Genomic DNA, 16,712 nt, shown 5'->3' with positions numbered 1-16,712 from the left:
GCCTCTAAGAGGCAAACGCCCTGATGTACATGCTGAAATAGTAGGTGGTAAACAATCACACAGAATTAGTTGCCATGTACAGAGCGTGAAGGCAAGGCCAAGGTTTCAATGAGTCTTTACACATTTTGGGGATGAGAAACTCCCTCCTAATTTGCATGAGACTTGCATGTGCTGCTACTCCTTAAGTGCCCTGGCCTCAATGGAGCAAAGCCAACAAGTTTCCTCAGATAGAGAGATTGAGGCATTGAGTTAGCTAGGGTTGAAAAATGGAAGGTCTGAAAGACAAGGTTGAGAGGCTGATGAGCATGATAGTAATATTGATGATACTGATGTCGACTACTGTCGAATCCAGGGAGCCAGTGCTTCATAAGGTTGGAGGGGGAAGGATGACTTGGGTCCCCGATGTTAACTTCACTGATTGGTCAACTAAAGAGCATTTCTATGTAGGCGATTGGCTCTGTAAGCACCTCTTTCCCTATCCAAATCACACCTGCATGTTTTGGTTTTCTACTTCCCTAATCTTGTGAATACATTACTTTTAGATTTTGGGTTCGACAAACATATATACAATGTCCTCGAGGTGAACAAGACCAGTTACGAGAATTGCATCGACAAAGATTACATCTACAATGTTACTCGAGGCGGGCGTGATGTGTTCAACTTGACAGAAGCAAAGACATATTACTTTCTGAGCGGCCGAGGCTACTGCTACAAAGGGTTGAAAGTTGCTGTTTTTGTTGAGCAAACACCAGCCGAACTTCACCTTAGCCAGGGATTCAAATCAAATCCATATATCAGCACCAACTCGCTCATCATTTTCTTCCTGCTTGCCGCTTCGGCAGTCTTTTCTTACTAGAGAAGTTTCACTCTCTAGTTACTAGTATCGTAGATGTAACAACGCTTTAGAGCGCAGATGTATGTTATCACCTAAAGCAGGTAATGAGATAAAGCTACTCTTATCAGTCTTATGCCCCAACATAAAGGACTTAACTTGTAGACAAATCGCATGAACAAATCTACAAAAAAAAATGCGTTGTGTTTTACAACAAACAACAAATGCCTCAATTCCATAAGCCTCATCAGGTCCTCTCCCAGCTCTTTCGCAGCTTGTTGCGCAGCTCATATGTGGTCAACTACAACATATGATTTCAAAAAAAAAATTAAATACTTATGATTTCAAATTTTATGACAAAACTTTAGTATGTGAAACTACATGCTGTTGTCTAGTTAGAAACTAGCATCGACCACCCTGGAAGTGGAAGTCTTTTTACTTCCACAACGTTCCTTCACATATGACATTTTACTTCGAGTACAAGCAAAGTAATTCTCTCAGCTTAACGATTTGATGAATTTGCCTCGAGGTACTATAGGATAACACGCAGGTTACTAATTAAGGATTCGCCTTATGCATTGTAGTATTAAAAAAAAAGGCATAAATGCCGATTTGCACCCCAAATTTGGCTGAAATTGTCAATTTGCACTTTGAACTTGCATTTGAGTCAATTTACCTCCTAAACTTGGTAAAAATTGCCGATTTACACCCCGAACTTGTATTTGAGTCAATTTACCTCCTAAACTTGGTAAAAATTGCCGATTTGCACCTCATCCGTTAAATTTAACTGTTTCTATCCAATTTTGCGTCACATGTCATGCATTTAAGGGGTAATATTGTCATTATATATTTATTCATATTGAATAATGAAATAAATTAATAAAATTACTTAAGAGGAACACTTGCTACAATATTTGTTTTTTCGAAACATGTTATTGATATATATATTTATTATTTTATGTGATATGATATGTTAAAAGATATTAGAAAAAATATAAATAAATAAATACATTGAAAATTAAAAATAAATGTGTGTTCTGAGAACATTACTATTCTACCATTGTGTGTGTCTTAGCCTTATTAGGTTTCCTGTTAGAGATAGATTTGCATCTCTGTAATAGATTATGACTCCGAATCCTACGGGATTGTGGTTATGTAATGCCTATATATTGGCCTCATTATCAATCAATAAACTGTTACGTTCTGTTCTATTACGTCGTTATTATTCTCGTTGTGTTCATCCTCCAACAATGTGTACATATAAAAATATATTTATACACAACACTATATTTGAATGGGTGGGTATATTGAATATATAATTCAAAGTAGGGTTAAGTAGGTAGAAAAAAAAAGTAAATAAATAATTTGATTAAAAAAATAATCCTCATTTAAAGAATATTTTTATTTGTTTTTAAGAAAAATATAAATAGAAAATGACAACATTACCCCTCATGTGCATGACATGTGACGCAAAATTGGATAAAAACAGTTAAATTTAACGGATGTGGTGCAAATCGGCAATTTTTACCAAGTTTAGGAGGTAAATTGACTCAAATACAAGTTCGGGGTGTAAATCGGCAATTTTTACCAAGTTTAGGAGGTAAATTGACTTAAATGCAAGTTCAAGGTGCAAATTAACAATTTCAGCCAAGTTTAGAGTGCAAATCGGCATTTATGCCAAAAAAAATTATGTGATGTATCATATATGCATACGCCCTCAGGTCACCAAATCGAACCGAAGACGATGGTGTCGAGATTTCATAATGTCATCTTAAATTTTTAATCACTTGTGTTGCAAAGAGGATCGAGTTTCAGAACTATTTGGCAAGCAAGCATAATTTGGTATGCAGTAAGATATAGTTCAAGTTAGATGTAGGGGACTTTGTGGGATCCCAAATGGCCTTTACTATAAACATGCATGACTAGAATATATAGTCATGCACCCAATTTTTCTCAAAGCTCATTGGAAACTGTACTGAACTAGCGAGCTAGCTAGATGCCTAGATACATAAATGACTGAGATTAGAAAGACATCAGAGAGATTAGAGCTAAATTGACTAGAATCAGAATAACTTAAGCCACGACTGAAGTTGGCAAACACGAGCATTTTTGGATGCACTACCCGTCGTTTACATGCATTGCGTATGAACAAACTGGTAATACCACTCGATTGTTCATCTGATCGAATCTGGTAAAATTCCCTGAACCCGATTTCTTGGACTGAGACCTTCCACCCTACATGACAAAGCCTATCATGGTTTCTATCGATCACCCTTATATTTGGAGCCCCCAGACTTTAGAACTTTACTGAATACAAAAGAATGTGAATGCACATGAAGGTCGAGGAGCCAAACTTGGACCCCCGAAAACTCAGTGCCAGTCTGCCAGACATGATAATCTGATAATACTGTTACGATTATAGTTTTTTTTCTTTTTAAGTTGGATTTAGAATCTGTTATTAACTTATTGAGGCTTCTTTAATTTTCACATCATATCAACGCAATTATGATTTGGAATACAACGAAAGAGTCCCCTTCTCTAGTTCTCTATGATGTGATCCTTCGTTTTATGAATTAATATTGCATGGATCATGTATTGAGAATAAACTGTCAGCATCTAGCTTTCACTATCCAAATCCATTATTCCTGATCGCAGCGCGCAACTAGAATAGTCAAAGGAAAAAACTTGCGTACAAACTAGTATGTACGCGTGCGTCCAAACTCTCGTTTATTTGCACACTTTGCGAATATAAATACATGATTTTAACCGTTCAAAGGTTTAGTTTATTACTAAAGATCATTTATGTAAAATATCAACATAAACAAAAATCGTCTTCATAGTCGATTGCATCAAACAAATGAACGGTTATGGTGAAAGTTAGTAGTCTCATGATCAACCGTCAATTTGTTTGATGCAATCGACTATGAAGACGATTTTTGTTTATGTTGATATTTTACAGAAATGATCTTTAGTAATAAACTAAACTTTTGAACGGTTAAAATCATGTATTTATATTCGCAAAATGTGCAAATAAACGAGAGTTTGGACACACGCGTACATACTAGTTTGTACGCAAGTTTTTCCCATAGTCAAATTAATTTCTCAACTCCATTATTGGTGTCTGCCATCGAATTTGGATTACCCAGCCCTAGCTTGTTAATTGGCCTAGCTCCGACACATACATATGATATATATCAATATATGCAGTAATTATACCATTCCACATCCTTGATATAAATTTATCTTGGGACATAATTTGCTCATGATATAACCAACTTTTCATTGAAATGTGAGGCATGTACTCAGTGACGGCGACTGTGATGTTACAACTCCGGCCAAGCTTATCGCCACACTTTAAACTCATCACTTGTCAGGCATTCAATTCCTCATCTATGTGATTGATTCCAGCTTAGATGTTGGTTTCTCCTTGCTTCAAAACTTGAAGATTCAGATAAGCTTAACTAATCTTTAGAGATAATTTCTTCGGACCTAAAAAGAAACAATTTTCCTATATAAAGCCTTAAAAATTGGCTAATCAACTATGACAGCTTTGGAACAAGACTAGTGCGCGCATCTGTCTTAGCTACATGCAAATGGGTGGAAGTGGAGAACGCTAGCTAATAAAATGACATGACAATGAAGGATGTTAGATGTTAATCATCATACATGTGCATATAACAACACACTTGTCCAACTCTGATTTGGATGCCTCACCTCACTCCCTCACCGCTGATCACCGCCAGTCACCGTCAATCACGTGTTGTGTCCAAAGTGCACTATGATCCGATGCTGATACCCAGCTAGCTGCACTGCACTTTCTAAGGTTGTTAACCCGGCCGTCGACGAGGTGCAATGACAAACTTGTTGACGAAATGTCTGTGCTTCTAATAATGTAATTGAATGGGGGGCGTGAATAACTTTAGCATTAAAACTTAAGGGCACAAAAGCTTAATTATATTCAGCTAATTAAGTGTAACATTGGAATATAGAAGAGTATTATATAGCTTAGTTTTTAAAGAAGATATTCACGTTACATTATCTAAAAGCCATTCGGATCAAAGAGTAACTTCATCAATGTCTGGAGAATGCAACTCCGATCCCGGGCTCCCTCTTTTCTATTGGTTATAGAAATACCGTAATGATAAACCCTAGCGCGACATGGAATGCCAACCCTAGATGTACGTACTGTTATGGTTTGAGCTGATCGATCATGTTTTGGTATGCTAATGTACGAACTGCTCGAGTCTAATGACTCTAATTAATGCATGAGTCCCCAAACTACATTGGACAATATATAGTCCTTGATCCTTTTATTGAACTATGGACGTATACTATGATTTAGTGCATATATGCATGTATTTACAGAGCCTCTGTTATTGATTTCGAAAGTTAATTAGGAGGTATAGTGAGACTGACGAAGCCCTAAGATGTCCAGCTTCGGTTATGATGGGTTAGTATCCATATTCACCGGCATCGATCGCTCCCCAGACCTTACGTACGTACAGATATCATGATCAAATATGGCAAACAATTTCAATCTAGTCATGATTAAAGAGATTAATTTCCGGAACTCGAAATGATGAATAGAAGGCCATACTGGCTGAAAGTTGTGGTTTACTTCTTGACTCTTATAGGGTTTTGATGATATCCTAATTCCTAAATATATGCAATTTTACCATAATTATTCCATAACTTTTGAACTTGCCCGCTCCTTGCATTTCGAACTTCGAAGCAGTACAGAGCTCATGTCAAGGACTGCGGTAGATCCCCTCCCTAGCTAATCTCTGCCACTCGTTTTATGACACAACCCTGTGAACCCCATAAGATTCGCTTACAGCTGCACTGAGCCTTTTCACTGTGCAGCACCAGCAGCAGCAAGCTCTGTCGGGCTATCCAAGTCAGGACCCGACCCGGAACCGAACCCGACTGCGCGCCAATCATTAAAATGTTGGAAGGAGGGAGCGAAATTAGTGTCGGCTCTCGGGTTCGCTGCTCTCTCTCTCGACTCAAAAAGACACGAACACCCTCTTCTTCTTCTTCTTCTTCTTCTTCTTCTTTCTTTCCTACCAAACTCTCTCTCTCTCTCTCTCTCTCTCTCTCTCTCTCTCAATACATTCCCCATTCTGTATATAGAAAACAACTCATCATTCCATATATGACCACCATTTTCATTCAAAGTTAATGCTCTGATTGCTAACCATTTCTCTTCTTTAGCCCCCATTACTCCCCCTATTAACTCCTTATTCAGCAGTTATATCAGTTGAAGAAGTACAAAGAGCCCCATGTTCTGAACTGGGCTCCTCCCACAATCTTCATCACCCAGTCTCTGCCATTTCCTCTCCTTCCTTCTGGTACATACTAATGAGCTCTTGTTCTTTTTCGCATATTGGAACTTGTTGGTTGATTTGGATCCGGTGTATCTTACCATTTGCATTAATTCTGTAAATGTTATGAACTTATGATCTCATTGCCAGCTATGTTATTTTAGTCCATGTGCTCGTCTTGTTTATGAATGTATCTGAATTCAGTGTTGTTTCTTGTGAGTGTTTAGTTTATTCATGTTTATTTTTGTTTTCATTTGTGTGTTGGGATGGTTCTTGTTTTGTTGGATTCTCTTTTGCATAAAGATTGGATTTTGATGGCTGACATTGGATTGAAATGTGTAATATGATTGAGGTTTCACTTTTGTTTGAGAACCCCATCAAGAATGTCGAGCCAGTTGGTTCATATTAGCATCAATAATTGCTTAATTAGTATACGGGTTTTAACATGATGAAGAATCATATCATTTTTAACTTTTAGATTAGGACATGGTTGCACATGAGTCAGTCAGGTGCCTATCTGTTTGGTCATTACAATAACGTTTGTATAATCTCTTTCTCTACTCTGCATCTGTTTCTTTCCTGAATTTCTTTTTGTACGTGTTCATTTGCCAATAAAAGACCAAGATTCTTGGTGTAAAAGGAGCCAAGCTCTAGAAAACACGACCAATCTTATGCTTGTGGAATCTTAATACTTTGTGAAGGATGGAATACCATCCTTGAACATTAAGCAATCTTAAGGCCGAGGTTTTGTTGGGGCCAAAGCTGGATTGGAGGGGAATATTGGTCATGATGGAAAGAAGTATAGTTAGACTGTCTTCTTCTTTTGTATTCTCTTTGATATATCTATGATTGACCCTTTTGAATTCCTCTGTTTTCTCTGTTTTTTTAATCATATCTTTGTCCGACCTATTAGTATATGAAATTATGACTTGCTGTATTTGATTTAGGCAGATGGGTGATGCAAGATTAGGCCAATGGTTGAATCTTCTGGTATGTTCTGTGTTACTGCTGAAGGCAACAGGAGTTCCTGTGGGAATCACTATCCTTCAGACTGCGGTTGCCAAAGGAGCTGGTGAGAAACCTTGGTTCCAAGTTTGCTGATATGAAAGTTATCCTATCAACTTGTTAGATTTGATGATGAAGCAATTCTGTTGGTTTAATTATTTGTATTGATATTGTCTACAGTTTGTTTGGATGGGAGTCCCCCAGCTTATCATTGGGACAAGGGGTTTGGTTCAGGACTTAACAATTGGTTGGTTCACATTGAGGTTTGTCCTTCTCTCTAAATAAGCTCCAAGTAAATGTAGTAAAAAATCAAGCATCCTGTCTTGGTAAATCTACAAAATTCTCGTTAAATTTGCGTAGATTTAAAAATCATGATGGTTATTTTTTTTTCTTTTGCCATAATTGTTCTCTCTGTTGGATTCTTAGGGAGGAGGATGGTGCCACAATGTCACAAATTGCCTTGGCCGTAAGACCACTCGTTTAGGTTCATCAAAGCAAATGCTGAAGGCAATTCCTTTTGCTGGAATTCTGAGCAACAGGCAATCTTATAATCCAGGTTTGGTTTGTTAATCAGCTCTTTATCTATAAATAAGAACTTAATTTCCAAAAGCAAAAGTCACTCAGAATAAATACTTGGTAATTAATCAATACAACTATCTTCTGTTGAACTTACCTTGCTATGTACTAGTGCAACTGAAATTGTGTTTCCAATGGCAGGCTTTTACAACTGGAATAGAATAAAAATCAGGTACTGTGATGGTTCATCATTTACTGGTGATGTTGAAGCAGTAGATCCAGTAAGTTGTTTAGCAATCATTAAGCGCTCCAAGTTTTACATTTCCATTAGAAATTCTTAGTTAACAACTTGAGCAGGCTACTGGTCTTTACTTCAGAGGGGCAAGGGTTTTCCGTGCTGTTATGGCTGATTTATTGGCAAAAGGAATGGGAAAAGCTGTAAATGTAAGTATCTAACGCGTCAACAATTTGACTGCTACTATATATCTTTAGTTCTGTGAAAATTGTACCTTAACCCAGACACTTATAGGCTGTCCTCTCTGGTTGTTCTGCTGGTGGATTGACTTCTATTCTTCATTGTGATAACTTCCGTTCTCTCTTACCTTCTGCAACCAATGTGAAATGTGTTTCAGATGCTGGTTACTTTATCAATGTGTAAGCTTCTCACATTTTTAGTATCTTCTGCCTTTGCCTTGTATGCATAAGTTGCTCATTTATCTTGGGATGAATATCAGAAAGGACGTTTCTGGAGCACAACACGTACAAGAGTATTTTACCAGTATTGTTACAACCCATGTAATCTTCTGGCTCCCTCCCGCATACAATGAAGTGGACTTTACCGCCATCAATCCCCATTTCTGAATGTCGATATCTTTCATGTAGGGTTCTGCGAAGAATTTGCATGCATCTTGTACTTCAAAATTGAGACCAGATTTGGTAATTCTAAAGTGTTGCTATATATTTAGTATTGATTGAATGTTCCCTCACTTTAAAGATTCTTATGATGCTTCTCCTACAATGCTACAGTGTTTCTTCCCCCAATATGTGGTACCACAGATTCGGACGCCAATATTCTATGTAAATGCAGCCTATGATTCATGGCAGGTATTATTTCTTCCTTGCTACATTCGTGTTAAAAGTTAACTCATACCAAACTGTGAGTGAGAACTAGTGATTAGATAGAATTATATTTGTTTGTATGAGATAAATTTAAAGTCTAGGCCCCTTTTGTATACTTGCATATACGCCTTAATATACAGCATGCATCCCTTTCACTTTGTCTAATTCCTAAGGTCACTTTGTTCATACAGATAAAGAACATTGTGGTACCAGGAGTTACTGATCCTCATGGAACTTGGCAAAGCTGCAAACTTGATATAAAGAATTGCTCACCCACTCAGCTCAAAATCATGCAAAGTCGGTCTCACAAGAGTCTTTCATCTGTAATTAATACCAACATTAGGTAGTTGCTTACAAGACATTTGAATTCTGTTTGCTTTTATTTTTCAGACTTCAGGTTGCAATTTCTAAGCGCAATTGGTGGTGTGAGCACCTCTGCATCGAAGGGAATGTTCATAGACTCTTGCTATCTACACTGTCAATCTGAGTTGCAGGAGACTTGGTCCATGCCTAATTCCCCACTAATCAACAAAACGGTAACACAAACCTTACACATCGTCTTACCAAAGAAAGATTTCTGGATTATATTTCCTGCTTGAACAAACACACTCTAGTTGGTTTTCTAAAATCTCATGTGTGCAGACAATTGCAAGGGCAGTTGCAGACTGGTTCTATGACCGAACTCCATTCCAAAAGATAGACTGTCCTTACCCTTGCAATCCTACTTGCCATGCTCCCATGTTTGATCCAAATGTGCACTTTTGAGACAACTATATACCATTCTTATAGGTCAGGTAATTGATCAAATATACACCATTGTTCCCTCATATAGCAAATCATTTATATAGAATAAGTATTATCAGTCAAATTGATTGATCAAAATAAAGAAAGCTCACCACAGCACAAAAACTTGTGTGCTGGGTGCTTTCCCCCATTGTTAAAACCACATTATTCTTCCATCTTTTGATTCAAAGGTGGCCATATATATCTTGTACTGAAAATTCAATGATCTGGGACCATTTTTTTAGAATTTAGTTATCAAAGCATTTTACAAGTTTGGGGCTATCTGACATGTATAGAGTATTCCTTTGGTTGGTGATGAATCCATGTGAATGATACAGACATGCATAGACTTATCTTATCTCACCTTAACAAGCTTCTAATCAACAACCTCTGACTTTGAGGCTTTGAGCAATTGATACCAATCCATATTGTAAGCAAGTCGAAGGCAACGTCTTCATTCTTCAACCAAATACAGCACTACCGTTTGAAAAATATGCTAATGCAGTAAGGATTGATCAACTGAGATTCATTATCCTATGTCCTTGAGATCAGATCATCTGACTCATTTGTCGTGATGATCCACTTAAGGCCAAGAGTTGTGATCGATTCCCGGAGTAAAAACTGAAACTCAGAACCATTTTGAGTCCCCCTTTGCAATTTGGCAACTTTAAAGGTGGGAATTGGGGGAGCCAAAATGAAGGTCAATGAGTATATGATAGTAGAGGTAATAGTATACTATGTTCAATTTTGGTGCTGCGAGGTCCCAGTGCATGTGCTACTTTGGTGTTATGGATCATTGAATGGAAGTCATGGAACAATATATTGGTGGGTGATCCGTTTGGTGACTTGGGTCCCTTCCCCATGTACTAATTTATCCAACATATAATCTATTTTCATTAAAAATAAATAATTACTAAATGAATGGTGTTCATATTGTCCGTAACTAGCTAATTTATATTATCGAAAACTTTCCAGATACTACAGAGTAATCAACTAGCTATTTTACATTATCCGGATACCATAGAGTAATAAATATGTTGTCAGATTGATTGATATATCGTATCTAAGAGTAAAGAGTTCCTAATGACCAATAGACCTAAACAAGAACTAAATAGACTAAATAGTTATACCCAATGTCACTGGCAATCGCCTTCAAATAATTCAATTTCAGCCCCTAAAATACGTTCATAACAAAACAACCGACACCGTCACAGAACAATAGAGAGAACCTCCTTGAAGAAACAATCCTAAGAAGAATTTTTTTATTCATTTGAAGAAGAAAAAGAAGAAGAATTCAAAGGTAGGAGAAATTTGTTTATTTCCTTCAGGACGGCTGTTGGGAGAGTCTTTTCTTAAATAATGCTTTCACTATTATTCAAATAATAATGCATGGGACAATATAGTAAAACAGAGACCATCCAAATGGAAGCCAATTGATGCAGATGTACGTAGTCGAAGCTACACGCATTTGCTACCCATTGATCTATTCCGATTCTCTTCTATCTGACACACCCACACTCATTTTCATGTAATGAATCAAACACGCGTACCACCGACAAGACCATTGTCCTAGTCTGCTGTGCAAGCTGTGACCACTTACATCATCTTTTACGTCTGGCTTCCCTGGATCTATCTGAGAAACTGTTACCTCCCCTCACTTGCATTCTTCACTATATTTCACCCTTACACCAAAGAAGGAAGGAAGTAAGGAAAGTCACTTTGTGGCGGTGTTATAAAAGCACATCTTTCTCTAACCCCAAAAGTAGCAAGCAAGCACAGCTCACAGCTTTGCTTTCAGGTTCCGGTCTCATTCCATCAACTCTGCTTGGCTGTTTGGGTAAAGCAGCTCCTTTTCTGAACTGGGTTTCTCTCATTTAAGGCATTTGGCTTTTCGATCCCACTACATCGTTCAGGCGAGCTTTTAGTTTTGGAGGTCCTGATAGTGAAAAGGTATAGTCTTTCAACTTTGTTCTTTGTTGGGTTAGTTTGTAGGAAGAATGAACTTGTTCTTAGATGAGTTTGTGTGTTTCTTCTTTGCTGATTATAAGGCAAGAATCAGCTTAATGTAGGATTGGTATTAGATTCTTTTCTTTTTGTTCCCTTTGTCTTGGGTTTCTGATTCCAGCGTTGCTAATCTGCTTATAGAAGAAGAAGCTCGTATTAATCATACTTGACTTGATTCGTATATAAAAATAAATTATACTTGGCTTGATTCCAGAGTTACTAAATCTTGCTTTGAAATGTATGCTTTCTCTGACTCTGTTTTCTTTTAATGTTGTTAGTCTTTGTATGATTGTATACTAAGATGATTGGTTGCTATATTTGCAGAATGGCTTATGCAAGACTAGGCCAGTGGTTAAGTCCTCTGGTATGTTTACTCATATTGCTGAAAGCTGAAAGCCACCCAGTGGAACTCACTTTGGTCCAGAGTGCAGTTGCCAAAGGAGCTGGTGAGAAAAATCATAATCGAGTATAAAGTTTCATCGTTCATATCAGTTTCTACTGATTTGATATTCAAACGGTGTCCTAATTTACAATTTTTGATGAACCGTACAGTTTGTTTAGACGGGAGCCCACCGGCATATCACTTTGACAAGGGATTTGGAGCAGGAATTAACAATTGGTTGGTTCATATTGAGGTTTGTTTCCTTGTCCTTTTAAACTGCTTTCAAATTTTCAAGCAAAGGACAGGGTGGGGTTGTACTGTTAATGGTTCTTAAACATCATAGGAGAAGAGAAAGTTATTGTATCAAGTGAGCAATAAGTCCTTAGCTTTTTAGTAAACTTATAGAAGTCATATGAACTCTTGGGTTGATTGAAACATATCTTGATTGGTAATATGGTTCTTAGGGAGGAGGATGGTGTAAGGATGTTGCGAGTTGTGTTGAGCGGACAAAAAACTTCAGAGGTTCATCCAAACATATGGAAAGCACAATATCTTTTTCTGGGGTTCTTGGTAAAAAGGCAACTATGAATCCAGGTATGTTTTATACCTTTTCATCTTATAACATAACATACTTTTATGAAAGATTTTGGCTAATCATCAAAATATTCTGAAGATAATCATGGCTCCTATTTGTTAAGACAAGTTTCTTTTAAGTTTTAGTAGTAAAAATTTGTACTTTTTCTATGTTAGACTTCTACAACTGGAACAGAATCAAGGTTAGGTACTGTGATGGCTCATCATTCACCGGTGATGTGGAAGCAGTTAACCCAGTAAGTTAACTCAAGTTTCGTTAGCAATGCATGTTATATACTGCCATAAATGATTTGAAGTTGGTGTTTAATAAACTATGTATTTTGACCAGGCTACAAATCTTCACTTCAGAGGAGGCAGGGTTTTTCGTGCTATAATTGATGATCTATTAGCAAAAGGAATGGCCAATGCTAAAAATGTATTGCCTAGTCATATTAACTCATCTCTACTTTCGTCTGTGTTTTCCTCCTTATGATCACTTATGAGTATTCCTTGTGATTACAGGCTCTGCTCTCTGGTTGTTCCGCTGGAGGATTGGCTTCTATTCTTCAATGTGATAACTTCCGCTCCCTCTTACCTGCCGGAACTAATGTGAAATGCCTTGCAGATGCTGGTTATTTCATCAATGCGTAAGTATCATTGATTGTCCTTTAATCTTGAGATGCTTCTGAACTATTTTCAACGTTACTGATGATTTGTATTGCCCAAACAGGAAGACTATTTCTGGGTCACAACAAATTGAAGCCTTTTATAGTCAAGTGGTTGCACTACATGTAAATATCTCTGTCGGGCCTTAACTATGTGCATGTGGTAGCATTAGCTTGGTGTGGTTCTGATTGTGTATGCTATGTGCAGGGTTCAGCAAAGCATTTACCTGCATCATGCACTTCAAGATTGAATCCAGGATTGGTAAGTGCTAAAAATCTTACGATTATTCCCTTCTCTATTTATTCTAATACTAGCCTCAAAATATTGCAGTGCTTCTTCCCACAAAATGTGGTACCGACACTCAGGACTCCTATATTTTTGGTAAATGCTGCTTATGATTCGTGGCAGGTAACCTCATTTTGATCCTTCATTGCATATCCATCCTTTTCAATATTATGTATTGTCTCCAGCCTTCTTTCCATTTCTATAAAGTAATTCAGTTCTGATCTCTCATCTCCATTTTAATTCCACATTATCCAGTTTCAAATAATATATGCCTGTGAATTCTCTCTTACTCTTCCTTTTATTTATACTGAATTCAGATAAAGAACATATTGGCACCAAGTGCTGCTGATCCTAAAGGCTCATGGAAAAGCTGCAAGGCGGGTATAAAGAACTGCTCACCTGCGCAGATTCAAACAATGCAAGGTAAATGTTGAAACTCTCCTGGAATACTTATGAGAAGCTTAAAACTATTTTGTTCCATGGTTGTCTTAAGTCCTTATTCCGACCAACTAAGCAAAGCTTTCATTGTTGGTTGTCTTTTTATGAACTGTAACAAAGCTTTCTGCTGGATAACTTATTTGTTGGTTGTCTTTTTAATTGTTTCAGGTTATAGGACAACATTTCTAAATGCACTTAATGGTGGTCTCACTTCTCCATCTCATGGTGCATTTATAGACTCTTGCTACGCTCACTGCCAAATCGGAACACAAGAGACATGGCTGGCAGCTGACTCCCCGGTTGTCGGCAAGACTGTAAGACACTCAAATCTTTCTTAAACTCCCAACTTTTGGTGTGACTATCAATCAATTACCATTCAAGTTCCAAAAATTGTTTATCTACTGATATTATTTTTATACACAATATATGATGCAGACAATTGCAAAGGCAGTTGGAGACTGGTATTTCAACAGAAGTCCTTCAAAAAAGATTGATTGTCCTTACCCTTGCAATCCAACTTGTAAGAACAAAGAATTTGGTTCAAGCTAGTTTCTTATATGCTTTACACAGAAGATGAAGTTTCTATACTTGAAAGATGTATACAATTCAAGGTTGTGTACTTTCCATGTAATGATCAAGCTACTTATTAATTGTTCTCAATAAATTTCTTTGATCTTGGTTTTATCCGCAGTATCAACTGTACCTTCAAACCATCAAGTTGCAACACTGTCCATTAGAATATTTTGGGGGATTATGCCGTCGAAACTCAAAGTGTATGTTAAGAAAACCTCTAAAAGGAGTAAAAGGCAATCCTTACATCAAAGCAGAGGAAAACTTCATAACTAGGCCATATGAACAAGCATGCCAAGCTAGCAAACTTACAATTATAACAACAGTACCCCAAAATGAACGCAGTTTTTGTTGTTGCAAAACAGGCCTTTAGTGCTTAGAATTGAGAGCTTTCAAAGTAGTGAACAACAAATCCAAATTAAAAAAAAAAAAACTTGGGGATGCTAGAGGCAAGTGAACTGCCTTGAACAAGAAAAAAAATCAGTCCTAAACAGAGTAAGCTGCCAGCCTGCCACCTTCCAGTTCCTAGGAATAGCTGCGCAAAAGGTGCTCTGAGCTCAGATTCTGTATTCTATCCAGCCAGATGACCCAAATAGATAAAAGCATCTCCATAGAACTTCAGATTTCTTCCCCCACCAAAGCTCTTTATGTTTTCACTCAAGACAAAGGGCAACAAGTCTTTCAGGTTGTAGAAACTCTGAGCTTTCATGCGAAGCATGAATTCAGCCGCTTCAAACTTAGGCAGCCTAATTTGTTTAAAGTATGAACTGTTTTGGTCATATGAAACACGGGGAAACAAAAAACATGCCAAGTCACGTATTAATCAACAAACATCTTATTTATGCTAAATAATTATTCATTATTACTACTGCCATTGCAACATTATAGTCCCACTTGAAGCATTAAAAATAGATTTATTAAACAAAAACAAAAACAAAAATAAGGTGCCAGAGGATAAGAAGGTAAAAGCGTACAGGCAATACAGCTGAATTTGGCACGGTTATAAATTTCGTCGATTTAATTGCCACACGAACTGATCAGCAGCAAACATAGCACGAGAAGCTGAGCCAATAGAACCATCATATCTGCACAAATGAGTAACAATTCACACGAACAATTAAATGACTGGAAATAGATACACTGTTTGAATTATTGTTCCATTTTGAAAAACAATTGCATCATTAATCACATGTCAGTTGTTATAAACTGATGGCATGGCTTACAGTGCAATCAAGAAAAATGTTGCTGTTTGCATAACAATAGCCCCTTCACCAGCTGGTTTTGATGTGTTCATGCACCTTGCACAGAACCAGTTCTCATGAATTGATGTGACACCATCTGCCATTGAAGATCACAAAGCACTATAAGTTTATGACATTATAGAGGACATCTGCAGATACTATAAACTCATAAGACAAAATGTACATTGGTTGGGCCCTATAATGAAGCTTTCTGTGCGGAGCTTGTCACATTTGATGAAGTCAATGAATTGGCCCAATTCAATAGGAGTCACTTTTATGCCTTCTTGTTCGACGCTGCAGATTTATACAATTAACCTCCAGGAAAAGTGCTTCCAAAACAAAACAAAATGATAAGGATAGTACTTTATTAAAAACTTTGCTGCTAATCTAACTGGGAATCTAGAAAGCAACCAAAAATACAGGTGATTTCTCCCAACCATTATTTCTGAGAGAAAAAATTAGTTCAAAATATGATATGTTAAGTTTAATGCAACAATACTGACATGCAAGCACAAGCGCAAGTGTTGTATTTCACTCCACTTAGTTTAGCTGTTCGAAAGGTTTACATGACTAGTTGCACAGTTATAAAACATTTGATCTCTGAAAATGCTACAGTTTTGAGTTTAAAGTTAGAATGTTCTTCTACAATGTGTAGCCCAGCCATTGTATCAAGGACAGGAAGATAAAGAGGATAGAAAACAAAGAGCAAAAAGTAAACCTAATAGTTGACATGACACAAGAAATGACTTTCTGACATAAACAAACTCAGCAAAAACTTTGACATTTTTGCAATCAACATTCCTGAATAGCAGATACTAAATTATCAAACCTCTGCCCGGCCATAAGTAAATCTTGCAATTAGAAGCTATGATGCACGAATACGTCCAGAAAAGTGAATGCCCGTATCGTATCCGTAGCAGATACGGGTACGGGCCAGATATGGGTAGGGCCGGATATGCTGCATATACGTTTCT

General features: G+C 37.2%; 4 protein-coding genes across 4 annotated transcripts; 3 read left to right on the top strand and 1 right to left on the bottom strand.

Moving 5' to 3' along the window:
* Positions 1-228: 228 nt before the first annotated feature.
* LOC126793249 (lamin-like protein) lies at positions 229-6,096 on the top strand. Its single transcript, XM_050519711.1, has 4 exons — positions 229-459; positions 543-751; positions 2,480-2,483; positions 6,011-6,096. The coding sequence occupies exons 1-4, from the start codon at positions 267-269 to the stop codon at positions 6,094-6,096; spliced, it is 492 nt and encodes a 163-aa protein (XP_050375668.1). The 5' UTR covers positions 229-266.
* Positions 6,036-9,807, top strand: LOC126793222 (pectin acetylesterase 8-like). Its single transcript, XM_050519684.1, has 13 exons — positions 6,036-6,183; positions 7,104-7,228; positions 7,342-7,424; positions 7,588-7,717; positions 7,879-7,958; positions 8,035-8,121; positions 8,207-8,331; positions 8,412-8,472; positions 8,560-8,613; positions 8,704-8,781; positions 8,988-9,093; positions 9,187-9,332; positions 9,439-9,807. The coding sequence occupies exons 2-13, from the start codon at positions 7,108-7,110 to the stop codon at positions 9,559-9,561; spliced, it is 1,194 nt and encodes a 397-aa protein (XP_050375641.1). The 5' UTR covers positions 6,036-6,183; positions 7,104-7,107; the 3' UTR covers positions 9,562-9,807.
* Positions 9,808-11,242: 1,435 nt separating this feature from the next.
* LOC126793223 (pectin acetylesterase 8-like) lies at positions 11,243-14,617 on the top strand. The gene is made up of 13 exons (XM_050519685.1): positions 11,243-11,529; positions 11,908-12,029; positions 12,136-12,218; positions 12,430-12,559; positions 12,716-12,795; positions 12,888-12,974; positions 13,061-13,185; positions 13,269-13,329; positions 13,412-13,465; positions 13,535-13,612; positions 13,807-13,912; positions 14,096-14,241; positions 14,363-14,617. The coding sequence occupies exons 2-13, from the start codon at positions 11,909-11,911 to the stop codon at positions 14,474-14,476; spliced, it is 1,185 nt and encodes a 394-aa protein (XP_050375642.1). The 5' UTR covers positions 11,243-11,529; position 11,908; the 3' UTR covers positions 14,477-14,617.
* Positions 14,618-15,297: 680 nt separating this feature from the next.
* On the bottom strand, positions 15,298-16,034 carry LOC126795578 (uncharacterized; the record flags this gene model as incomplete). The annotated part of the gene is made up of 3 exons (XM_050522390.1): positions 15,298-15,582; positions 15,721-15,835; positions 15,923-16,034. Coding segments are annotated over 3 exons (312 nt in total), but the record flags the coding sequence as incomplete, so codon positions are not given.
* Between the last annotated feature and the right edge of the window lie 678 nt (positions 16,035-16,712).

This window comes from Argentina anserina, chromosome 5, assembly GCF_933775445.1.
Source record: "Argentina anserina chromosome 5, drPotAnse1.1, whole genome shotgun sequence".
NCBI lineage: Eukaryota > Viridiplantae > Streptophyta > Magnoliopsida > Rosales > Rosaceae > Argentina > Argentina anserina.
Note: the sequence above shows the minus strand (reverse complement) of the source record. Positions and strands in the feature narration are given on the sequence as shown.

Coding starts and splice junctions, on each gene's coding strand:
- LOC126793249 (XM_050519711.1), top strand. CDS start 267: ATGGAAGGTCTGAAAGACAAGGTTGAGAGGCTGATGAGCATGATAGTA. Junction 460..542: donor CTATGTAGGCGATTGGCTCT/GTAAGCACCTCT, acceptor CATTACTTTTAG/ATTTTGGGTTCGACAAACAT.
- LOC126793222 (XM_050519684.1), top strand. CDS start 7,108: ATGGGTGATGCAAGATTAGGCCAATGGTTGAATCTTCTGGTATGTTCT. Junction 7,718..7,878: donor CAGGCAATCTTATAATCCAG/GTTTGGTTTGTT, acceptor TTCCAATGGCAG/GCTTTTACAACTGGAATAGA. Junction 8,782..8,987: donor CAGCCTATGATTCATGGCAG/GTATTATTTCTT, acceptor TTGTTCATACAG/ATAAAGAACATTGTGGTACC.
- LOC126793223 (XM_050519685.1), top strand. CDS start 11,909: ATGGCTTATGCAAGACTAGGCCAGTGGTTAAGTCCTCTGGTATGTTTA. Junction 12,560..12,715: donor AAAGGCAACTATGAATCCAG/GTATGTTTTATA, acceptor TTTCTATGTTAG/ACTTCTACAACTGGAACAGA. Junction 14,242..14,362: donor CCCCGGTTGTCGGCAAGACT/GTAAGACACTCA, acceptor TATATGATGCAG/ACAATTGCAAAGGCAGTTGG.